At 33.5% G+C, this 26,304-nt stretch overlaps 1 protein-coding gene across 2 annotated transcripts; it reads right to left on the reverse strand.

Annotated features, from left to right (window-relative positions):
* Positions 1-5,864: 5,864 nt before the first annotated feature.
* Positions 5,865-14,574, reverse strand: LOC133878356 (transcription factor LHW). Of its 2 annotated transcripts, XR_009901886.1 has the most exons (11): positions 13,870-14,574; positions 12,719-12,925; positions 12,539-12,620; positions 11,897-11,938; positions 11,756-11,815; positions 9,242-11,122; positions 9,039-9,140; positions 8,579-8,719; positions 8,345-8,470; positions 6,246-6,624; positions 5,865-6,088 (listed from the first exon to the last, which is right to left on the reverse strand). XR_009901886.1 is itself a non-coding variant. In XM_062316878.1 (10 exons), the coding sequence occupies exons 1-10, from the start codon at positions 13,962-13,964 to the stop codon at positions 6,445-6,447; spliced, it is 2,916 nt and encodes a 971-aa protein (XP_062172862.1). In that variant the 5' UTR covers positions 13,965-14,574; the 3' UTR covers positions 5,865-6,444. The 2 variants fall into 2 exon arrangements, 1 of the variants encoding a protein (XP_062172862.1); XM_062316878.1 differs by having other exon boundaries at positions 5,865-6,624.
* Between the last annotated feature and the right edge of the window lie 11,730 nt (positions 14,575-26,304).

Consider the following 26,304-nt stretch of genomic DNA (forward strand, 5'->3'; position numbering starts at 1 on the left):
TTCGTGTCGTGTTTGTGTCGAATTCGCGGGTCGTATCAATATTACCAAGCCTAATAAAAATGTAAAAGAACAATTTTACTCCTCAAATAAAACTAATTAAATCATCTCCAGTTACTTGTCTCTTCAGTTAGGGTTCAATTAGGATTTGTGTTGCATAACGCTAAAGGACCAAAAATTCATCATCCATTCATAAATAAGGTGCAGCAGTGGGCCCAAAAGGCTTTTATTTTATTTTTTTAAAACTATTTAGGGCCAATCCTAGCCCAAAAGGCTAGTGATTTTTCACTTTTTCTTTTCCAAAATACATTATTTTTGTGGCCAGTAAATTTCTTTTTCTTTTTCTTTTTTTTTTCCTATGATTTTAGGCCTACTTTATAGGATTCTTTGTGCCTTTCAATATCTTTCTCGAGTTGGGGCTTAGGACTTTGTTGACACCAATACCAACAAAATAGATCACACCTGACCTCAGGCCACATGTTTAAATATGGGTTCTGTTGTCTGGATACAGCCTGGGGCTCCTCACACCCTTAAAAATAGATGCTCTTTTGGCTTTAGCCTTTGAGAAGAACAAAGTGTTCTCATTTGGCAAATGCTAAGCTGGATTTTAAGATTTGTTTGTTTGAGTGTAAAATAATTTTTTGTATTTTTAAATGTTTGGTGTAATAGAAAATACTTTTGGTTTGACTGAAAAATAATTTCACTAAAATAGTTTACCTCTTTTAAAATCATAAACCATTTTTTGCATTTGAGTTTCTCTTTTTTAAATCGCTAGACCACTGCCGGAACTCAATTTTTAAGGTTAATTTTTTATATTAATATTTTTAGGTTGTGAATAAAAATTGCTTTTTTTTTTTCAAAAAAATAATTTTCCTGAAAACATTTTCCGACGAAAAAACATTTTACATCGAAACAAACGGAGCCTAGAATGCACACTCTCTAATGTTTAGATTTTAGATTTAATAATGATTTTCACTATCACGTTAGAGAGCATGCACTTGAAAATGGATATAGCATTTATCTTGTCATTTTCTTTTTTTAAAAAAATATATATATTTTTTTAGTTTTATATTTTTATATTTTTTTTATTAAAGAGAGACACATATCACATTTTAATTGGGTCTAACATGGCAACTAAACGGATTCTATTAAGTTAAGGACAGAAATTGACTTCAGGGAGTAAATTGTCATTTTCGCCTACCACAAGAACTTCTAAATTATTTGTTATACCACATGGAGAGATTTTTAAATTAGACCAACTACAGGGACCAAATTTGCTTCTTTTTTTTTTCCCTCCTTTAAATCTAAGATCCCTTCCTTCTTCACTCCCTTAATGTATTACTTAAGAGTAATGCTTTATACAACATAAATATCTTACAAAGCTGATGTGACAGAGTCTAATAACCCTTAAATAAGGCTCGTTAAATTTAGACTTTGTCATATTGGCTTTGTAAAATATTTGTAAGATATTTATGTACTCGATTTATTTTAGATCAAGGTGGATTTCAACTTCATATAATTCTTTTTTTTTTAATCACTAAAGGGATAGGTTGTGTAGGGCATTGCATCCAAACACAAGGAGTCAAAATATGTCGAACTTAGAAAGTGGGGGCATCTTCATTAAGAATCACACAACCCCATTGATAGCATCGTCTCCATCTATTGAAAATTAGAAAATATAAAAAATCAAAAAATCAAAATAAATTGATTGTTTCGAAGGAATCAAATGTTAAATTTTCACTTGTTCTAAAAACTTAAGTCGATAGAAAGAGGTAAATTTAATTACTTAATCAATACGTTAACATCAAAATCTCTTATTGATCGCTTTGAGGTAAAACTTTGTTTACACTTCTTGAAGTATATCTTGCTTTTGCAATTTTAATTTAGAGATTGAAAAATTTGTAATGTCGGTATCTCATATTTCAATTCTTTTTAATTTTATCTATTTTTTGTTAAAATGCCCAAAATGCCCTTTTTAGATAACATAAAAGTAAATTCAAAAATGTCTTGGACTCATCCACAGGTCACCATCATTTTTAGATTTTTTTATTTTTTTTGACTTTTCCCTTTCTTTTAAAAAAAAATAATGAGTATTTTAACAAAAAATTTTAAAAAAAAACTAAAACATCGACATTACAAATTTTTAAATTCTAAAGATTATGATTAGAAAATTAAGTGCAAGTAAAATGTCTCCTAAAAAATATTAAGAGAAATGCTCATAAATAAATATATTTTTTTTTTTAAAAAAAAAAAGAAATATTATGGAGATATCTTTGAGATCCTATCACGGAGGTAGAGATGCGAATATGCGCCAACAAATGATTAAAGATAATTACAATCATCAATTGCAAAATGCTACCGCGTCCCTCCCTACTCAAGCTGATGCTTTGACACCTGGCTTTTGGGAATTTTTTAACTCTCTTTTCCATCATAATATCATATATATATATATATAAAAACATTTGACATATGGGATGACATCGACCATCCCTTTCTTAACAAAACATTTGATTAAGACACCGTTTCGTTATCGATTAAAATAAGAAATGGTTAAAGAGGTTACCAAACCTTTACACAATCACGACAATGTCAGAGACAGGATAAGAATTCATATCAAGTTCATATAAAATCCATCTGTAAAGTAAGTGAACAAATGAACATGTAAATTTTATATAAATTTTTTCATATATTATCTGTCTAAATTAGTAACGATTCGAGATCCAAACATATAATGATCAACCGATGATGTGACTTCAAATTTGTCAACCATTTAAGATGTGAAAGAATCCAATGGACAGGAGAGTTGCTTCACTCTCTACACAACATGGGAAAAAACAAAGCATGGATGTTTATGTTTGAATAAGTGGGGGATGGATGTCTTAATCAAAAGCATAGACTGAAAATTTAAATATTTTTTTTTTTGTGTGCAATAGAAAGGGAGAGATGGCAACGTTAGTGGATGTCATGATGAAGTCTACAAAGAAAAGAGACATTTTTAATTACTTTTATAATATAACAACAACAACAACAAGCTGACTAGGCCTTTCTAATTCATCAATTAGCTGTTAAGCTTTAATTTAATGGGTGCCCTATTCCCAAATAAATACTCAATAAAATATATGTAACCACGGTAGAGTTGTGGATATGTTAAAAAAAATAATAATAAAATAAAATTTACAAAAATCCAAGCAAGCTTTTTTATAGGTTTCTACAAGTTGGGTATGTTAGAGTCCTTCTCAATGTATAGGAATTTTGTAAAAAAAATTATAAGGGTAAGTAGAAAATTTATATTTTGTAAAGAAATAATATTTAATTGATATATAAAAATATAAGAGAAATTATTATAGAGTGTATTTAGATAAAGATATGATATGTTGCCACCTCATGACACAACTATTGACTTTTTTTTTTAATTATTAAACAAGAAATCACAAAATCATGTAATGGGTTAGAGTCTATTTTGTGTTTTCCAAAAAAAAAAAAAAAAAAAAAGTCAATAGTTATGTCTTTGGGTGGTAAAATATCATTTCTCGTTTAGATAAGGAAGTAAAAAGTAGTTTGATTCCTTAGATTTAGAAAAAATTAAAAGGAAGCTGTTGTGAATGCTCTGAATAATAACATTCGTTTTTGTTAGAACTATGGCTAGAGTTATGATCTTTCGCCTAATTAGGCCAACGGGTTTTCTTATGTCTAAATACTTTTAAGTGGATATGATGATAATTTTGTTTTGACCAATGTTACTATCCACACTCATTTTACATTGGTTTATAAAATGTATTTTAGGTGTTTTTTTTTTTTTTTTTTTTTTTAAAGTAAATAACATGAAAAGTCACTTAAAACACTTAACTAATTTAAAATAAGTGTGAATAATAGCATTGCTCTTTTGCTTTACATTTTGTCAACTTTGTGGTGTTTATCTCCATCGCCACTCGGGGAAGGGGTGCTAGTGCTTCTCTGATAATTTTTTTTTTTTTTCTTTTTTTAACTACTTTTACCTTTCCAAACTAACACTACATTCGCAATATCATTTACAAACTATAAATTTTTACAATGTACGAACAAGGATCCTCTCCGATTCAAATGAATTGGAGAGGGGCCAGTTTATTTAAACTGGAAAGGGGCCGGTTAGTATAAAAATAAAGACAAAATTATCATTTTATTATTATTTATTTTTGAATAATTTTGCCCTTCCTATTAAACTAACGGGCTTATCTCCCTTTCATTTTAATTAGAGAGAATCCAAATGCAACTATCAAAGGAGTTGCAGTCTCCCCCTTCTATCGAAATTGGTGGTTAAAACCTGATGGCAACTTATCACGTGCGATGCACTTGCACTATTAACACAGTTTGACCATTATACCCCCAACTTGAAGCAATAATTTTGGTGTTCCTTTTTTTTCTTTCGTTTTTTTTACCCCTAAATCCGTCGTATTTGTTCTTCCGATTGCCATTGAAATGTTTTTTTTTTTTTGCTTCAGGTTGTGTAGACTGATTTTGGTTTTCAAGCATCAATTCAGAATTAAGTAATTCAATTTGAAAATTATTAAGGGTCGTTTGGATTTGCGATTTCAAAAAGTGCAATTTAAAATAACGATTTTAAAATGTACGATTTGAAAAAAATGATTTTTAAAATCGCAGTTAAGCGTTTTGCAAAATCGCAGTTTGACCTTTAAAATCACAAATTAGCCTTTAAAATTCTACGTTTTCAAAAAAGCACCTTGTCTGCGATTTGAAAAAATAAATTTTCTACGTTTTCAAATCGCAATTTTTAAAAATGTAATTTCCAAACGATTTATATTCTGCGATTTTGTTTAAAATCACACTTATTATCTACGAAATCGCAATCTCAAACACACCCTAAATGAAAATCACATATCGTGATTAGCAAAAGTAAAGGAAGTAAAGAAGCCAAGAAGAAATTGTAATTAGGATTCAAACCTCCAATCACATAGTTGACGAGATCATCATCTTCAAACCTTAGACATTTGCTCTAATACCTTATTAAATCACTATTTGTTTCAAAAGTTTAAGATAATAAGAAATGAATTATTTAATTAATGCTTTAACATTCTCCATTACGTATGAAACCATACAACATATAAACTATTTTAATTGAAATAAAGGATAAATTATAAAATTACGGTTGGAACTCAAACCTCTAACTCTGATATTAAAAAGGTATGTGCTGCTTGATTTATTTCTTTGTCGATAGCAATGTTTGACCAAGTACAATCCCTGGATTCCAGATGATTTGTTTCCTTCTTGATATCAATAATTGATTTGGTGAAATCCTTAGATTCAAGATGACTTGCAAATTCTATCTTTAGCACAATTAGAAATATGTAATACTACAGGAAAATGATTTTTAGGAGATGGAAAACGTCCTTGACAGTGTCTTTTTAATTAAAAAATAAAATATAATAAAAAAGTACCCTCTAATGTCACATCAAAAAATACTTTTTGATTATATTTCATTTTTTTTAATTAAAAATGGACAGTAAGAGGACGGAAACTATATGGGCAAGTCCTCAAATTGAAGCTCACTACCACTACATTCGACCAACGCACATTAACCTTGCTCCACCCTGTCTTGTTTTACCTGACACCTTAACACAAGTTACTTCAAGACTCCATGCCTAATGGCCATTAAGATTTGGAAAATGAATAATAAAGATCCTCTCAAATTATTTGTCTAAATTTAAGAGTGATTGTGAGAGATCACTTATGAAACTCATCTACCGAACCACTTATAAGATCAGGTAAGAGTCCCATAAATGGTTTCTCATAATCACCTATTAGAATTATCACAAATTCGAACAAATAATTTGAGAAGATCCTTATCCGAAAAAGAATACAATCGAAGGCCATGTAAAAATCTCCCAACATCAAAATATTGACCCCCAGATGTGCCAAAAGAGGATATTCATCATTACATTAGTTGAACAGAAGTAACATCAATTACCCAGGAAAATCCAGAGGCAGAAAAAAAAAAAAAAAAAAACAATTCAACACCTCCATTTCTTGTTCCACATCTTCTGTACATTTGTGAACCAGATAACCCAGTAGTCGATCCTGGGAATACCTCTCCTGCCTACAAGATAACCATCATGCTAAATTAAATAAATCTATGTCTTCCAGGGTGTGCTCTACTATCAATAGCCTCCACAATAGTTGGGAACTATGGCTAAATATTCTCCTTCAGGTACTAGAGGAAAATATTTAATTCCTTAGAAAGGGAAGGAACATACTTGCAAACGTTCTTGAGGAGCACATCACTTGCTAACAATCTTCCCCTACAAACCTCAAGTAATAATAATATGGTTTGTGGGTGACAAAAACTTGGTCAAAAGTTAGAACCACGGGCCGAGACTGGAATCCATGTCAGTCATGGCAAGCAAATTCTGAGCTCGCTCGCTCTCAACAAGAAACCGTATAGCAGGCAGCAAATCATTGCAAGCCACTGGGCCTTCCAGTTGCAGGTATAGGGGCAGCTTGGGGATAAGAGCAGTGGACCATCATATTGTTGTTATCAATGCCATTACCTGATCCTGCACTGCCCTTCACAGTTTGCTCCAAGAGGCGAACTAATGACATAAATATTTCCATCCTCGTTATGTCCCTATTTGCCTGTATATGAAATTGAAGTAAATGCAAACATAAAAACCTCACTTGAGAAAAAGTAAAGGCATCATAGTTCAAAGAAAACATATATATCTTAAGTCTGTAAAGGAACTTTCACACTATTGCATTTACTAGTCTAGTGAATTGAGGGAGAGTCGAGGGTGTAATTTTCTAACAAATCTCAACCATATCTGGGCTTGAAAAAAGGCTAATAGTTTTTAAAAAAGTGCGAGCTTACCATTTTTTCCCTCTATAATTTTTTTTGGAAGATAGAGAATAGAAGAATTGAAAAGTAAATGCCAGGAGAAGATTAGAACTAGGATCCTCAAGTTCTCAAATTCTTAATGAAGCACAGTTAACAATCACTTTGAGATTTCATGCACATTAGAAATTGCAATCACATCAACTTGCTGAGGATGCAGATTTTATTGAGTTCAGGTTTTCATTAAGAGGAGGACTTCAGTAATTTGACTGCAATGCACATTTCCATGTTTCTTGGCATTGCTCCTGGGAGTATAATCAAGCAAATGCTAACAAATTGCTAAATGTGTCAATTCTTCTAGCTCTTTCCCTACAGATTATGCAATCAAAGATATTCCCAAGAGAAGAAAGGGGATCCTTTATGGCGTGGTTTGAATGATGAACTCGAATCTCACTTGGTGTATTGGGACAATGTGCTGTCCATGCAATGTTGGACGTTTGGGTTTAAGAATTGGCCTTTCAATGGAGGTGGTGCTTGGAAAATGGTTGAGATATGTGCTGGAAAGGGTGAGGGAGGCTGGACCATAAATAGGCAAGGATATCCTAGGGTTTAGTGTTGTGGAAGAGGGTATCCTTAAGGGTTTGGGGATTCCCTTAGTCTCACTACCTATAAGGCAGGATATGGAAGGTGTACCCTGTCTTTGGTATGATGTTAGGTGTGACGAATTGCCACTAAAAACTCTTTTTTACCTTATTTAACATTGCTGAATATGAAAATGCATAAATAGCATCCTATAAGGAGGGTTCAGCCCGTAAAATTCGTTAATACCCTAGATGTATTAGATATCTGACCGACAGGGACTGGACATAACTGGGTAGTTTCTTTTCCTCTTGGAATAGGGTGGATGTAAGGGGGGGGGGGGGGGGGGGGGGGGGGGGGTAAAGGGGAGAGGGTTGGTATTTTTCAGTTTTTCAATGAAAAAATGCCAAATTTTTAAACTTGCTTTCTTCAGAAGAGTTTTGTTTGCCTAGCTTCAGCATTCTAGCATAGCAAAGATTCTTGAGAGCGTCCAGCAAAGATTGTGGAGTTCCCAAATGAAGTTACCTTTTTGGAAATCAAGAAGCTAAAGATATAATCAAATGGAACTACCAATGAGCTTACTGTTCACTTCTCAGTGTTATGTTCTCGTAAACTCAAAAATCACAACTAAATCTTTCACAGTAGACTCCTTAGCTACCCGTAGACATTCTTTTTTCTTTTTCCTTTCTTTTTTTTTTTTTTTTTGGTCATTATTCTTCTTTTGGGTTTGGTTAGAATCCTGCACCCTGACCCACACGTTAGGTTCCCTGCCCGACTATGGAGTCAACCTAACAAACAGTAGACCTCCCTTCCACAGAGGGATAGATACCACGTTGGCTGACACGGCCGATCATACTTTCTCAATATAATACATCAATGTAATTGACAAATAGCATTTAAATAACAATTGACTAGTAAGGGCAAGGCTCCTGTTTAGATTATTACCTCAACTGCAAAGCGTGCCCATATTTTGTCATTTCGAGCTTCCATCACCCCCTTCAAGATTGTCAAACCCAATCCTCTGATTATTTCAGCTATTTCTAAAAAGAAACCCCGTTCTTCACAAAGCATCTGTGAGAAGAGTGAAGAATATTAAAAACAAAATGAATCAGTAATTTTACAACTAAAGCCTTAGAAGTCTGAGATTAAAAAAAAAAAAAAAAAAAAATCAGTTACTACCTCCACAAGCATCTGACGAGGTGGATTCAGATCTTCAACTATAATGGGGCAGACCATGGATTGTGAGCCAACCTCATATGCCCATGTCGCCCCTCCCTCAAAATTGTCTTTCAAAAGTAGTCCACCTTCTTTACTAACAATCTGTGAGTATTCACGCAAGAAAATACACCATCAGAAGATTCCCATCCTCAGTTGTCTTTGTTCAGAGCATAAAATGGTGACAGTTAACATTATAATTAGTTTATGCAAAGCTCTAAATATCATATTTATACTAAATTCTTTGGCATCAAATACACAACATTCATACAAAATTACTTCTTCAACTGAGTAAGTTTATGTCTGGCTCCCAGTGTCATTGCACATGACAAAATTTTCACACTTCCACGATCCATTTTTTTCAATTAACTTCAAACAAAGGCTTGTAAACAGAGAAACGAGGTAAATTTGACACTGCCCATACCTTGGACTCCCCGGTTTGTTTTAGCTTGTCCGCATGCTTTGTGACACTTTGCAAGAAAGTCATATGCTTGATGGTACGTTCAAGTAGTGCATCTATGCTACACTGTACACCAAATTAAAAGAGTAAAGAATGGCATCAGTGTTGAATGCTATTAAATTCCAAGGGAGAGAGAGAGAATGAAGAGAAAAGACAAAAAGTATTACTTTTGCCCCATTTGGCACAATTTCCCGCAACTCCTTCACACGATCTTGGATCATCTGGCGATCCTTTGGCCTGGGTCTCGGGTTCTCCCCAGGTTTAAGCCTTTTGCGGTTTGATTTGTTGATTTCATCAGGCCTCTTAGAATATGCTGTTGACACGCTACTATCACGCTTCACATTACTACCCTGCTCAACCCACGAACTGATATGAGATGCATAAGTGGAAGTAGTTTGAGAACAGTTTCCTGCATCGTCCTTGCTATAACCAGGTCTAAGAGAACTAGTTTCTACAGTCCCTGGTTTTCCTAGAGGCTTATGAAGGCCATACAACTCCCCCTGCACATGATCAGACATGCTGCCACATCCATAGGTGGGAGAACTACTAGGAACAGAGGAGCTACTGATCTTTGTTAATGTTGTCCTACAAGACACATCATCATCTGACCTCTGCTTGGAAGCGGAGTGAGCCCTGGAGACCACAGCATCTAAAAGGTGGTCATTGCCTATCCCAGTGAAGATACCACTCTCTGATATTCCTTCACTTACTGAATAAAAATCTGAACCCGCACCCTCCATATTCATTAACACTGAAGAATTCTCACCCAGACTTTGCGTATTTTTATCTGGCCCATTAGCAAGCAAATTATTCCAAGTGCCACTAAGTAGTTTATTTTTAAATTCCACACCCAAAATATCAAATAAGTCGTCCCCTGTTGGAAGCTGGGTACATACATCTTCATGTTTAGCATTTGTAGTGTGAGTCTGATTTTCACTGTCATGGTTCTGGTAATCAGGCAAAAAACCAGGGATATGCTCACTCAAAGACATATGCTTGTATGGATGGGGGAGTAGGATCTCAAGGCCATGAAAAAAATCGGTATCCATTTTCTGTCCCCTTGGTGCCAACTTGGTCTGATTATGCTTCACAACTGTGGAAATATGTCTTTGATCAACTTCTCCTGAAAGCATGTTACTGGTAGTTAATTGATCCGACAGACCATGTAAAGGAACCCCCTTTGTCTTCGATGAACAAGCATATGGAAGCTCAAGTTCAGTGAGATGTGCGCCAGAAAGATTACCGTCATCTGCTCTATGTAGGTTTGGAAGAGAACAAGGAAATGAATTTGGCTTTGAACAATTATCGATTTCACCATGTAACTTATTTCCTTCAGACAATTGAGTAGCAACAGAACCTATGTGGGGATCAAGTATTAGCCCTCCATTTGTTCTCAGTTGAGACATTTTTAAAGTACTTGATGCACTTGAGTTCTTATTGAGATAATCTTGAACACCAGCACCTGACAAAATATGTTGCTCCATTATATTTTGGCTGTTATAACTTCCCCCCAATTGGCCAAAGCCAGGTTGATAATTCAACCCAGATCTTGAATTGCTGAAAGAAGACTGCTGGCTCCGCCATGCATCAGGATTTGAGGGGATCACTTCAGCTCCCACAACTCCACTCTCAAGTCGGCTGTTGAAAGAAAAGTTTGGCTTCATCATAGGAGTAGCTTTTTGTTGGCAAATGTCATCATGGGATTTCCGCATTGTTTGGATCTTGTTAGGAGGTCGAAATGTTGAGGCAGTATACAGGTTATTCCGAATCTCTCCTATTAGAGAATGAGATGATTGACCAACAAGCCTTGAAGCCTGAGATGAATTGCTTTGTTTGTTGCGGTCATCAACCATCAAATGTGAGGGATTTGTCACTTTATAATTTCCAGAAGGTTCCACAGATACGGGCACTCCAAAATTAACTGGTACCCCAATTTTCTCAGCAGAATCTATTATTGCGTAGTTGTCAGAAAAAAGAGCACCAGGGATACATCCTAGTTGCAGGATTAAATTCCTCACGTCATTCACAAATCCAATATTCTCCATAATCTGAAATATGACAAGTATCAACACATAAAAGTTAGGAAGTTGAGAGCAACTGACAGAAACAACAAACACATCTGTCATCATGAACAAATTAAGCATGCACTAAAATGTGATTCTCATTTGATATTACTTCCAATATTTCTAGCAGGGGCTATTATGCCAATATTGCTTGCAACAGCAATAAGGTATACCTGATGACCATTCGTGTATAGATTTATTGTACTTGTCAATTACTAAGAAATGGAATTGTTTAGTCATTCAGATTTCTTTGTTTGGCCCCAGCACTTCAACTACATTTGACCCTGTAGAAGGTAACTATTTATAATAAGAAAAACATCTACAGCTCTTTCTCAATGAATTGCCTAAGTTCAAGAACAGCGGTTGAATTTGCTAGCCAACAAAACCAACAGTTTTCCCATTAGTAGGACATCTTTGATGCCCCTACCAAAGAGCAGATTGTGTAGTGGGGCTAGTATATGAAATCCATATAGGGAAGAAAAAGACAATCTTGGGTCAAAATGCACCAGATGTCACTTAAGGATAGTGTCAAAATAAGTTACAGGTCAAATGTATTCCGGCACCTACATTCATCTATAGCCTTTAAGACAAATGAATAAATAAATAAACACGACTTACAGACAAAGAAGAACCAAGTTGAACAACCCCATGTGGAAGAATAGGAATAACTACAACTGTCTGCAACCAAATACAAGAACTGTTAATGAAACAGCAAGGTAAATACTATACAAGATAAACAGCATAAAGAAAGCTAGATACCTGCATTCCAGCTGAAAATTGGTGATGAACCTCATTTAGAACCTAGAAGCACCCACATAAACAAAGAGTTACATTAAGCACAAATCGCAAAAACTAACCCCTTACTATGGACTTTTAACCTTCCAGACAAAGCCATATCTATGAGGACCTCATCTAGTTTTCATTTCAAAGTCAATTCTTTTTCTATACCCTGTCTCACCGGATAGCTGCTTATGACTGTTTTTATATTTTTAGTTTTCGTAACTTTTTTTTTATCTCTTTTCTTTTTCTGGTTAGGTGTTTCTCTTGTACACTTCTTGTGTAGTCAAGTCTTATCAAAAAAAAAAAAAAAAAAAAACTTCTTGTGTAGTCAAGTGCATCCTTTGGTTTTGAATGAACCCCATTTACTTATCAAAAAATATAATAATACTAATAAAGTCAACTGCCTTTCTTTCTTTCTTTTTTAAGCTCATTTTTACTCATCAAAGTTTGGACGCCAGGTAGAATCTACCAGAAGGCTCAAAAACTTTTGTAGGTTCTATGGTATGGAGCCGTCAGTGCAAAGACACCAAGACTATCATTGAAATTTTAACAACAATGAGCTCTAGAAAGGAAACCTCGCTCTCTTCTAGTCAATCTAGAGGCAGAATTTCTATTATGTACCTCTGATAGATGGGCATCCCTATTGTAATTGTTTGAAAGAATCCACTGATGGTTTCCTGTAAATGCAGCTCGCCCAACTATCCTGAAAAAAAATAAAAACAGTGCCTCATATGCTTAGTCACAGGAAAGCACTTGAAGAATGACAACAAGTAGAAAAGTAGAAAAACAAAAAAGACATACCCTTCACCCACTACATTAACTTGATTATTCATCATCATAACATTAACCAGTGAATGGACTTTGTCCCCTACTTGGCTCCGAAGCTGAGAGGAGCGAATTTCTGGAGAATCCCAGGATCCCTCCCACTCTCTAAAAGTCTCAGATCCAGAAATGCATGGAGCGGAACTTGGTGAAGGTTCATAATAACAATCTTCCCAAATCAATAGCCTGCCAAGATATGAAGAGCACCATATCATTTAACTGTTAACAAATATCAGAAGTCCTAAAGGAGACAGATACCACAGTGTTACGGACACAATACTCCTAACTCAAAATTATAAGACTAAATAGTTCAAGAAGTATCAGCTCAGAAAACTTTTAATTTTTCTTTTATGGAGCAGGAAAACTGTAATTTCCCAGCAGCCAAACAGACCCAGACCGAAGGCAACTGATCAATGAATACCATATTATATGCCATGATAAAAGGTAACATTGTTTATTAGAAACAAGAAAATAAGACGGAATCGAATCAAAAAAAGGAAGACAAATTCTGATTCAACAGATCCGTCGGCAGAATTCAGGGAATACACACAGTGGGTTTGTCAAACTAATACAAATCTACTTTCCACCGAGATTCTTAAGGACAAAACAGAACCAACAAAAACATAAAGTTCCAAAACAAGGAATGTACAGACATCAGATAAACGAATCAAATACTAGATAACAGTAGCCAATCAGACCGCAGCATGTAATAACCTACCCTCGTAGACCAAATTAGATCCTCTATGTTTGGTCACCGAGAAAATCTAGGAAAATGAAAGTAAAAGTAAATAAATCCCCGAAACCATAGGGAAATCTAATATAGAAGAGTTCCGCAGCCTGATTCACTATACTTACTTGAGTTTTTGACTTTCTTGAGAAACAAAAACAAAAAGAGCTCCAGAAAAAGAAAAGGAAAAAGAAAAAAATCGAGTTCTCTTTTTCTGTACTTTTCTTTCACTTTCTCATCAACCAAACGGAGACCTACTTAGGATTCAAAACTCGAATAACCCAAACTAATACAAGCTAAACTAGTTAGATAAGTTGACTTTTTGAGCACTGACCACAACAACAACAAAACAGAAAAAGCTCAAAGACTTCACTTTGTTTCTCTAATCCTCTCCAGGACTTACTTAGGGTTTTGACATCCGATCTTCCAGAACACAGCATAGGACCACTGATTCGGACTGCACAGCGACTTGAGCGCCTCTTTGAGCAAGAACCCCATAGCTTCGACGCTCAGAATCACCCGCGTCAACGAACGAGCTTGGATTCAAACTAGCGAACAGAGACTGAAGAGCTAGACAGAGAAACAGAGACAGAAAAAAAAGTTACCCCCTGCGGAGACCGATCATTTTCCGGCGACTTCTATCTAACTCCCGCGGCACGACCCTCTCCCCGCCTGCTTAGTCCTCAATCCCCCGCTCCTCTTCCTCTCCGGATCCAAGCTCCCAGACACCATTCTCCGGTAAGCCATTCAAAGACAGAGAGTTCTAGAAACCCAAAAAGGTCCCCACCAAAGAGACAGAGAGAGAAGTAAAACCGCTTACACCCTTCCCTCCTCCTACACTATCCCACAAGCTTCACGCTTGAACATGCCCATGATTTGCACCATTTGAGCTCAACTGATCAAAAAAAAAATTTGAGAGAGATTTGTGGGTTTCTCGAGACTCTGTGTGTCGCTCTCTTTCAGTGTCGCAGTCGGTGTCGCAGGAGAGGTTGGTGAGGTCGGCGTCAGGTTCAGGTTGCAGCCACTGCTGCGTCTCTCTCTCTCTCTCTCTATCTCTCTCTGCGATATATTCTCTCGGTGTGGGATTGAAAAAGAAATTGGAAGTGTGCTAAAGTGCGCTTTAGCGGCCACATTATACCACCGTGGGTTTTAGAAACCGGCAAGGAGTTGCAGCAAATTACGTCTCCCTGCCACTGCTCTGCTTTTGTCGGCTTCTGAATTTTCTCCTCCTTTTTTTGATGTTTTTTGGAGTCTGAACAGGTGGGGGGTTGGGGGAGGTGAGAGGTGACGAGCTAGTGCGGGTTGCTGTCGCCATGACGTCACATGTGTCGTTGCGCTCTGCTTTCTTGCTTCCTCAAATAATGAAGAAATTACTTTCGAAGTGGGGAAGAGTAAACACATTTTTTTTTTTTTTTTTTTAAAAAAAAAAAAAATAATATATATATATATTGACATATTTGGCATGACATATAGTTAGGGAGATAAATTAATTGTATGAAAATCTATACTCAAATAGAAATCTACAAATGTATCCTTTGATTGAAACATTACAACTTCTATAGTATATCAATCATTAACACTCTAATACAGCATATTATGAGCGTTCACATTGGGTTAGCCAAAATAATTAAAAGTTTAGTCCATTTAAACGTATAATAAAAAAAAAAAAAAAAAACATTTTCATCCCAATAGGAAATTGGCTAGTTGCTCAACAATGCATTAAAAAAAAACGACTTGATTATTTTTTCTTTTTGGGAATAGTAAGAAAAGATTAAAAAAATAATAATATTTTAAATAAAATAGTCGAAGTGAATAAGTAAAGTGCTAAATTGATGTATGTCCTTTAAAAAATAGATAGCTACTATATATATATATATATATTAGGGTTAAATCTGTTTCGCCCCTTGTGGTTTAAAGCCTTTATTTTTTTTATTTTTTTTAATGCATAGGATACGTGTTAACACCTTAAAGAAGTGTTGACTTGGATTAGACGGAAGTTTGGATAAAAATACTATCTCCGTCTTTCGCCAAAATCAATGTACTATCTGTGATACGAAATGAACTACAAGAAATAAAAATTAAAAATCTTAAACCACAGTAGAAAAAAAAAAAAAACGTAAATAACCCTATTTTTTAAAATTTTAGTTAAACATATGATTAGCATAACAAAGGGGGAGACCACCAACAATTACCTACAGGGTTTCATTTTTATTTTTATATTTTATTGATTTTTATCTTTGAAGTTTGTCTTTTACAATATTATTTCTTTTATTTTATATTTTTCCTTTGAAACTGACATAACAGTCCAATTAACTCTCGAAATGGTGGCTAAAAAGAACTCAATAAACGGGTTGAACTTACAGATCTAACTGGAAAGCCGATTCATCTATTCATTCAACGGTCATCTTTTTCTTCTTCTTTTTTTAATACTTTTCTTAGCCATTGAACAGTCTAGTCAAATTCAGCTTGTGATTACAAGAGGCTTCCGTGCGGCTGAATTTAATTACAGAAAATAAAGAAAAGAGAAAAAAACAAATCATGATTTTTTATTAGTGGTTACAAGATTATTCATCTATGTAGATATAGGTTTTGAGTTGTTATTATGGGATTTTTGTTAAGCTTTAATTTTATTTTATTTTTTTTATTTTTTTTGTGGTTAGCCTTTTGGTTAACGGTGGACGTACTTCTCCTTGCATGAAGGTCTTATAGTAGGTTAGCTTCGTGGTTGGTACCGTAAAAAGGCCTTAGGATGTGTTAAATTAGGAAAAGTTGAATCTTTGTTGAAAAGTGGAGATTTTGCGTTATCACTGAACGTTCGATAAGGTTACCGAATGATCAATATCGAACAATCAAGGCTCAAGCCGAATCATCGAGGTCGAATAATTGACCTAATAACCGAACGTTCAATGATCCGCCAGAATAATCATTTCTGCCTTAGCTTAGGTTTTAAGGTGTTTTCCCCTAAATCAGGGCATGATATTAGATCCTTTGACTTATTAAGGCATCAGTAGCAATGTTGAAGATTACCCCATGGGAAACTATGGCAACAGTGAGTAAAACTCACACAGATACTTGTTATTTACAATTTTTACATGCATGATTACTTTATGTATCAAACGTGCATGTTTACAACTCACACGAAATACATTTAAATAGTGTAAACTCTATTCTGTGAATGTGATTAATGAATAACAAGATAATAAAGATGATGTGTTTGTAAATGCATGTATGTAAAATACTGTGAATTAAATTGCATCGTATGACATAGAACACCAATATGTACGGGATAACGGCCATGGTCTTATTATTATATGGGTTGGCCTTATGATCAAAGAGATTTACTTTTATGTTTGGTTTTGGATCCAATAATTATTTGTGATAGATGCACTATGTACGGATGGGTCACCATTACAGTTTTGCTAATAGCGCGGGTCACTTGAGGTCGGACTCAGTTGGACTGCTAATACATGACAATATACAAGAATATCTGGGGCATCGGTATTGTACTACAGGTCCCACGGGACAGTGCTAACCCAAGCGGGAAGGGGTTAAGGGCCCGAGTAAACCATATGAAGCTAAACTATAACATGTTTCTCTCATATATATATATATATATATATATATATATATATATATATATATATTACAATCTTGAAAATTGAGAAGCTTACTTTATTACTGTTTGTGATTTATGACCCTTTTGACATACACTCATTTCACATCATAAATAACGTTAATTCATATGTATTCTTGTTCATTAAGTCGCGGACCTATGAGGATCTTGACGAGCTTAACTTTTGTGGTCTAGTTGATTATATTTTGATGTTTTAGTACCTTTAACCTTGGTTTGTAATATTTTTCTTTGACTTTATGATCGATCTTAGATCGTAACATTAGATGAATATCTATGTTATGTTTTGAAGTTTTAGTTTGACTCTGGTGATCGTTTATTGTGGTTTTAATTAGTGCCTATCATGATTCATTTGCTTAAGTGAAGTATTCTGCTGCTTTAACTCTCTCTTGAAGGAGGAATTTTAATGTCCCTTTGTGTTTCCATTTTGTCCGGATGAGAGTGGGGTAACGTGTCATGAAATTAATTACCAGTTAATTTTGTTAAGGGCATTACAATGAGTGTATTTTCAAACTCAAAATCTATCATTTTCACCTTCAAATACATCTATATATATATATATAACAAAAATAATATAACAATAGGTAATAAAATTTATATTTTGTCATAAATATCTATCATAAAACTTATCTATATATATAAAAGTGGCTGAGCTCAAATATTATTAAAACAAATTAAGTACAATGCTCAAAAGAAATAATATCAACAATGCAATGAGGAATATTCTCAAGATCTAGTCGTTCCTCATTAAGAGAAAATGTTTTATTAAGAGAAAATGCTTTATTCGTAAGGCGGTGCACAACCCCATTAGTGAGACGCCTAGTATGAGTGACCTTCCACTGTTGGAGGCAACTTAAAACCCATCAGAATTCCTTAATCAGATGATCTTATTTACTTAAGTTCATTTATTCTTTTCACAAAGTCTGCACCACTTGAAGAGCGTTACCTTCCAGTATCACCTGTTGGTAGTCCAACTCTTTACAAAATATAATTGTGCTACTAAACTTTGTAATTAATATTTAGGGTAAATTATACTTTGCCCCATCCCAAACTACCAACTTATTTGCATTAATATCTCTAAAATTTGACTTGCTAGAACTCATCACTACGAACTACTAATGTGTTTTGAGTTGTAGCCTAGGTTAGATTGGGTGGCTAAAGTTGACGGAATCCGTCACATGTAAGTCTCACATGATGCAATGCCATATATACGCTATACGCATATTATAGGATAAAATTACATTTTGCCGCCCTAAACTACCACTCACATTTGCACTTACACCTCTAAACTTTAACTTACCGCAACTTGTTCAACACATGTGATGTGTTTTCCATCCACATTTAATGGCCCAGTCTAACTTGTGTTGCAACTTAGAACATAATACTAATTCATAGGAGCCAATTGTATTTAGTCAAAATTTAGAGATATAAGTGCAAATGGGGTTGTAAGCTAGAGGAGTAAGGAGTAATTTACCCTACTATTTAATAACAAAGGCTGTATTGTAATTACCTACTTACTTTTATAAAAAAATTAACTTTGTCTTATGCAATATTACTCTCAAACAATTTTTTCATATTATTTCTTTTAATATTAATAAACATAATTTTACAAGTCTGTAGTGGATACATACAAAGAGTTTTTACACACGCATTCTTCATTGGTAGTTAAATAAAAGAATAATACTATTTAGTTGACTATTATACAGTTGTCACACAATTGAAATTATGCAACAATGAAAATTAGCATTTGAATTAACAAAGGCTTGTAAAAAAGAAAAATTAATAGTTAATTTTTAATGTAATGTCATTCCAATTATACAGTAGTATATTAAATAACACTTTTCTAAATATAAATATCAGTAAGAGCTTTATTTTTTTCACTTTACTTCGCAAACTCACCGAGAAGTCCAATTAACTATCCGGTGGTTCACAAAAAATACTAAACGGTTAGTTGTCTAACTAAAAAGCCGATTTACCTAATCATTAAGAGTAATGTTTGAGAGCATCACTTTTTTCTTGGAATTTATCCAAAAAAAAAAAAAAAAAGTAATGTGGGATGACAAAAAGAAATATATAAAAGAGTACATGTTAAACACAAAATTACATTTTTACTGTCCTACATCACTTTTTCTGGAATGAATTCCGAAAAAAAAAGTGATGCTCCCAAGCATTACTCATTCTCTAAAGCGGTCGAGTCAAATTCAATTTCTGATAGCTAGGGATTGGGTTATACACACACCCAAAAAAAAAAAATTAAAAAAAAAAATTAAAAAATAAAGGAGAGGAAGAAGAAGTAGAAAAAGAAGAAGAGAGAATTCATGATTTTTATATATGGTGGTTACAAGATTATTCATATATTATGATGATTAAAGGTAAAATTATATAAGTCTTGGGTATGAATTTTACTGCATGAATCATAAGATATCATATCATAGGCTCATAGCTCCAGCCAAATTTAATGATGCATGATTCAAACGCAACAAAAAGAGAGAGAAGTTACTCGTTTTTTGAGAAATTCATAGAGTTTAGAATTTGCAGTTTCATGTCTGCTGGTCATGAAACACTAAATATTATTAAAATCTAACCGTTTCTATTTTTCTAATAAAAAAACAGATATGCTTTGTTTTTATTTTTTATTTTGCCTAGTGGAGATGGATATTCTTATGACAAGAATTATTATTTTTATTTTATTTTTTTGGAACATGTAAGCATGTGTCTATTATATATTGCTAAAAAGCTCGAAGGCAATTACATGACAAAGAGGTACAAGACTCCCTACATTATAAGTCAGAAGAATCTGACTTAAAAAACAGCTGCTTAAACAACACAAAAACAATACAAGGACACCATTAAGACCTCTCTTTACAATAACGTGCACTCTAAAAAGAAAAGAGGACCGATCTAGCAACATGTCAATAAATGGTCAAGTACAAATTTAAACATTACAAAGGCAGTCTGTAACGAAGAAACAAAAGAATAACACAAAACAAAAACCACACAAATAGCCAGCGTAAGGGAGCGTTGTCGTCATTAGAAAATTATTCTAATTATCAAGGATATCCCTTATTGGCAAGACAAAGATCCACTCAATTTCATCATAGATCCTCCTACGGTGGCTATGAGGGCAACAACTTTTGCTATGGAACTGAGACCTCAACAAGTGAAACTACAAGGTCATGCTATGCAAAAACACAAAAGAAAAGAATTGGTGTAGGTGTGACTTCTTAATTGAAGATGCACGAGTGATGCTTAATAGTTTGCAGTTATGGAGGGTGAATCATGTTAGAAGAGATCGATGCAAATGGAGTAGCTTATAGGCTAGTCAAATAAGCGTTTTCTCTTATGAACAGACATGCAAGTTCATATGGAAGAAAGTCCTCTCGGCTAGTATTTTTGACATTGAAACTGTTGCACTTAATAATTTTTAAATTCTACATCTATAAAAGACTTGCATGATTAACTTTAAAAAAAAATGAAAAAAAATTATTTCATGTTGTTATATTGAATGTCGACACATAATATAAATTTTTTAATAACATGTCAACATATTTATAATGCGACATTATTTACATCGATTATTAAATATAATAACATTAAATATTGATCATGAAACAACTTTTAAAAGGGAAAGGATCATGTTCTCCAACAATTGCGTGTCTTTTTATAGGGAAGTATTATCCTATTTATTTTTATTAATTTTATTACTATTATCAATTTTTTAAGCCATTGCCAAATACCTAGTTGAAAAAAAGAAAAAGAAAAAAAACAAAAGACAATGACGAGAGAGATTAATAAAGGGGACCACAATTATTAAAATTGCACTTACCCACTATCATGCCATTAAACCAGCACCTTATATATTGGGTGTAGGAATAATTATTGTATCTTAAATAAATCATTTCTTCTACTTGACTTTATTTTATTAATATTTATCGAAATAGTCGATGACACAAATTTCAATATCCTTAAAATAAAAAGAAAACCTGGTAATTCACTTTTGAATTAATAGATAGAAACATCATCAAGCACTTTGGTAAAGAAAATCAACATGTCATTGTTTACAACTATATTTACTGTATCTTAATAATTTTTTTTTTCTTTTTTTTTTTCCACTGTATTTTAATAGTGTCAATTATAACAAGTGACCCACAAATTCTAGTATCTACTTCCCGGATACTAGAATTAATTATAAAAAAGATTTTTATTTATTTTTTATTTCACTTTTGAATTAATTGAAAAAGACAAAATGGGCGATCGATTGTGGATAGGAGGGGTCTAGACGGTTGGAAACGACACACGCTCCCTCAAACCTAGTTGAAACATAACCTGATTCAACCTTACAAGGATGTCAGCGAGACTCAAGGCATAACACTAATCAGGCTTGTGTGGAGATTCTCATTGCAAGATTTGAACCCACGCTCTATTGCATACCCAACTACTTGAGAAGAGGCTTCGACAGTGGGAAACGACACGTGCTCCCTCGAGCATAATTGAACCATAACCTGACCCAACCTTACTAGAGCATAAGTGAGACTCAATACATAACACTAATCAGGCTTGTGTGGAGATTTTTATTGCAAGATTTGAACCCACGCTCTATTGCGTGTCCAACCACGTAAAGAGTTTCTTTGAGACCATTGAACCACCACCGTTGATTATACTTGAAAGCTTTTAAATGCTTCCATCATTATTATTTTTTTTTTTCTTCTACTTATTTCTTTTGGTTTTTTTTTTTTTTTAACCAGATTGCAGAGGGATTAAGGAAGCATGTAAAGTTGCCCAGAACTCACTCATTCTTAATAAAACACAACTAATCATGGAAACTCTGTCACTAGCAATTTAGTGAGCGGATTGAGTACTAAAGTTGAAGACTGATTTCCCTTTCTCCCTTTTATTTATTTATTTTCATTATTAGGGTAAAAATAAAGTTAAACAATTACAAAAAGTCATCCTGCACAACTCTTCCTGCGTAGCCATGCGCTGTGTTGAGCCCATAAACCTCCACACAGCCCCTAAAAAGTGGAGTCTTTTTTAGTTTTTAGAATTTATACTAAAATGGCAAGGCAAGAAGGCAGTACTTACAACATCTTCTTTTCTTTTCTTTTTTTTCCTTTTTTTTTTTTTTTTTTTTTAAATGAGTGAAGATAAAATTACAACAGAAAATTAAAACAAAGTAAAATCACACATAATAATAATAATAATAATAATAATAAAAAAAAACACGATCCATTGCAGCAATCAATTCCACAGTTCTGAAGAAGAATCTTGATTTGGAACTTCCTTAAACTTTTCCTCAATTTAGGAAATTAAGCCACTTTTTGCTTCCCTATTTAAATACACTCCACAATAACTTTCCTTATTCTTTTTCTATATTATTTAAATATTTTAAATTAAATGTTAAGAGAAAAAGAGAGGAAAGATAAATAATTTAATATTATTTCAAATAAATGATAGAGGAAAGATAATACTAAGAGAACCATTTTTGCTGGACAAGGATAAGAATGTGAAAAGACAGCTATACCCTCACTTTTACACTAAATGGTGAGGATTCAAATTCTTGTACATTTTTGCTTCCCTAAATGTAGGGTACAACTTTTAGTTCCCTTGATGATTCAAAGATTTTTTAGGAATTTTTCCTACACGTAGGGAAGAGAATGTGATTTAAAGTGCTTTGCTGAAATTTGTCAGTTCAGAAAGCACCCAAAAGATTCATATATAACTTCAAACTAGATGCAGAAAGAGCTATGAAAATTTAAAAATAACTATACAAACAGTTAATAAGTTTCCACCATAAATTATAAAACAAGTAGCAGCAAAACCAATATATTCTAAAATTCTATTCAAATCTGGATCTGAATTTTTCTTGGCAGCAATGGGACATTTTACACCTTCTGTTGTTGCCATCTTGTTCTTAATTAGTGTGGGGGTCATGTGCCTCTAGGGTTCAATCAAGTGTGTGAATGATGTTCATAGCTATAGAACCTAACATACATATTGATTCCTCTATAATTATATATATATATATATGTTGGATAACTTTTATTCTTCTCTATAGCTCTTGAGTATTTTCACAAGTCAGTAACATGTGTGTCTGTGTGGAGATGAACTCGAAAACAGTTCTTCTACCTTGATAATTTTATTGTTCTTCTGCTTTCTCCTCTTTTCTATTCTTTTCTTGCAAGTCTATTTAGGGTTTAATATGTCTCTGGTTGGCTGACATGCCAGTTTTTGTCCTAATGCTTTTCATTAAACTATCTGATTATTCATAATTTTTTAAAGTAAAAAGACTTCAACTTTATTAATTTGCTGATTGTGAACCTTGTGATGTTTCCATGGCTCTATTCCATGCCCTTTCCTTTTAACAATTGTGGTGCTAAAGTATTGTTTCTCCACATGGTGGTGTGTTGATAGGCCAGTGGCTCTATGTAATATATTTGTGTAACATGTGGCTCTTGGTCAAACTTCTTCGTCGTTGATCATAAAGAGCTTTTTAAATAGAAATTTTCAACAATTTTACTATTTAGATTGTTAGTGTAAAATTGATCTCTTGATGAAACTTCTTCATTGTCGATTACAAAGAACTTATTTTCGGTTTTTTTTTAATAGAAATCTCCAGCAATTTTGTTGTCCGAATTGCTAGTGTAAAATTTATCTCTTGATGAAACTTCTTCATTGTAGATCATAAAGAGTTCATTTTTCGGTTTTTTTTTCTTAAATAGAGATTTTCAGCAATTTTGTTGTCCGGATCGCTAGTGTAAGATGTAGTTCTTGATGAAACTTCTTGATCGAATCATCGTTGATCATAAAGAGCTCATTTTTCGGTTTATCCTGAATAAATATCTCCATCAATTTTGCTAGCGTAAGATGAAGCTCATGACAAAACTTCTTCATTGTTGATCATAAAGAGCTTCCTATCGGTTTTTCCTTGAATAGAGATTTTCAATAATTTTACTGTCCAGATTATTAGTATCGTAAGACGTAGCTCTTGATGAAACTTATTCGTAGTTGATCATAAAGAACTCATTTGACATTTGCTGCTCGAATTATCAGCAATTCAGACGATCAATATTTGAGAATAGTTCAAATTGCTCAGAATCGGAATCCCTTTTTCTTGCTCCCACTAATGTTATGACTTGGATGGATCTATCAATTGCGCACATACACACAGAAGAGGTGGGAAGGATTAAAATAAAGTAATCTAGTGAGGTTGGTAGTGAGAAACACTTTATTTATTTATTGAATAAAAAAATAAAAAAATTAGGAGGGCATAAAAAGATGGAGCACTAGTTGGAGACACACGAGGGTTTTGTTTCTTTTTGAGTTCCGTTACATCAAAGTATTTGATATCACTGTAGATATAGTAATGTTCGTGGGGAAACGGGTAAAAGATTCCTATTCAAAGGCTTATGAACGTGACTCTGGATATTATAATATTCATTTTTTTGACTGAGTTACTTTTTTTGCTCAGAAATCAATTCATTTTATACAGAAGAGTATAATTTACTCATTCAAACATTTTTTTTTTTTTAAAAAAAAAAAAAAACATCTGGGTAATATGATGACTTTAAATATTTTTCTCAAAAAAAAAAAAAAAAAAAAATTAATAGATATTTAAACTTTAAAGTGCTGAGCCATGTTATATGTCAAAAAAATCTCAAAAAGTAGTCCAAGGAGAGAAGCAAGCCAACCATGTTGATTGTTGAACAGTGAGTGGGGTTGACTAAGCTCATGATACTTAGTGGTGAGTCACGATTTTAGTTAACATGAAGCAAGATTAAAAAATATAACTAATAAAATAAAAAAATTCAACAAAAATTTAATCATGGTATATATATATATACACACACACGTGTGTGTGTAAATTGTAATAGAATTCGCTAAATTTACTTGAGCTAAAGGAATTTTTAAGCGGGCCAAGAGGGTCGATTGCCCACAACTGTCTCCGGCAATAAAAATACTCTAAACTGGGTAGAAGTTACCCACCAAAATGTTATTGTGAGGTAAACTTAAGAAAGTTTTCTTAAGGACCTAAGGAGAGACAATAGAACATGAAAACTTCAAAATAAAAACATAAAAAATAAAAAATTTTGGTATATATATATATAAATAAATAAAAGCAAAAGATCGTGAGGTATCATTGAAGTCATCAGGATTCTTTATATATAAGGGTATTTTTATAATTTCACGTTATCTTAATCGAAGGGATCGAATGAGAGGATCTTTTCTACTTGCATACAATAGAACTGGAAAAGAGGGAACGTGTTAAAGGGCCCAACATATTGTAGGTAGAAGCCATTAGGCTAAATTGTGCGCCGGTAAATTGGTTAATTTTTGCTTCTTCTTGTTTTGTTTTCATTATTATTATTATTATTATTTTTTTATTTTTTCCAAAACTTGAAGTAGGATAGAGCTGCATGAATGTTGACGATAATCAATTTAATCTCCTTTATGCTGTTTGAGTTTGGTTTAGGATGGACTGGATGATGAAAAGTGAATATTTTTTTTTTCTTCTAAAATAATATTATCAAGTCCTAAAACATTTACGTGCTAGAAATATACATGCGGTCGGATATTAATTGCCCATATAACATCCTTACTTAATATATCATGGACTATATCTCTAACGCATTACCATGATATGGATCCTTAAAATGACAAGCCCCTAAAATTGCACGGACCTTAATCCTTTTTTTTTTTTTTAATTGAATAAGGAAAAGGTTAGAAGGGAGGATTATGATTATTTTTACTCCCGATCTGAATGGAAGGAGTGGATGATTCTAAAAATGAAAATGGGATGGACTCCTCAACAACAGACACAACACAAACTAAAACAGTGTAAGAATAATTATAAAAGGTAAGAAATGAGTTAAACAAGTGATCCGGTTATTTCAATGAGTCATATAAAGCGGTTACATAAGCAAAAGTTGCACAGATTAATGTAAACTTATTTGAACTCTCACTAAGAACCCTTAACAACCACTGAAAAGAGGCCGAAACTTAAAGGACCTCAATCCCTTCTTTCAAACCTTTTAGGACCTTAAATTGTATGGTATCTTGAGACCGTTGAACCCTTCCAAGAGCAATATTATATGGTATCTTGTTTTATTGATAAAATAACTTCAATTATGGACTTTTGAATAGAAGCAAATCTTATTGCTAAATAAAAGATAATTAAATTAGATCTTCTACAAATGACACATTATTTAC

The sequence above is a fragment of the Alnus glutinosa genome, chromosome 9 (genome assembly GCF_958979055.1).
Source record: "Alnus glutinosa chromosome 9, dhAlnGlut1.1, whole genome shotgun sequence".
Lineage (NCBI taxonomy): Eukaryota > Viridiplantae > Streptophyta > Magnoliopsida > Fagales > Betulaceae > Alnus > Alnus glutinosa.

What these genes read in the sequence shown, in the direction of transcription:
- LOC133878356 (XM_062316878.1), bottom strand. Translation starts at nt 13,964, where the DNA reads ATGGGGTTCTTGCTCAAAGAGGCGCTCAAGTCGCTGTGCAGTCCGAAT. An exon ending in GTTAATGTAGTGGGTGAAGG is followed by an intron (nt 12,621 to 12,718) that starts GTATGTCTTTTT and finishes ATTTTTTTTCAG; the next exon opens with GATAGTTGGGCGAGCTGCAT. An exon ending in TTGTGCCAAATGGGGCAAAA is followed by an intron (nt 9,141 to 9,241) that starts GTAATACTTTTT and finishes TTTGGTGTACAG; the next exon opens with TGTAGCATAGATGCACTACT.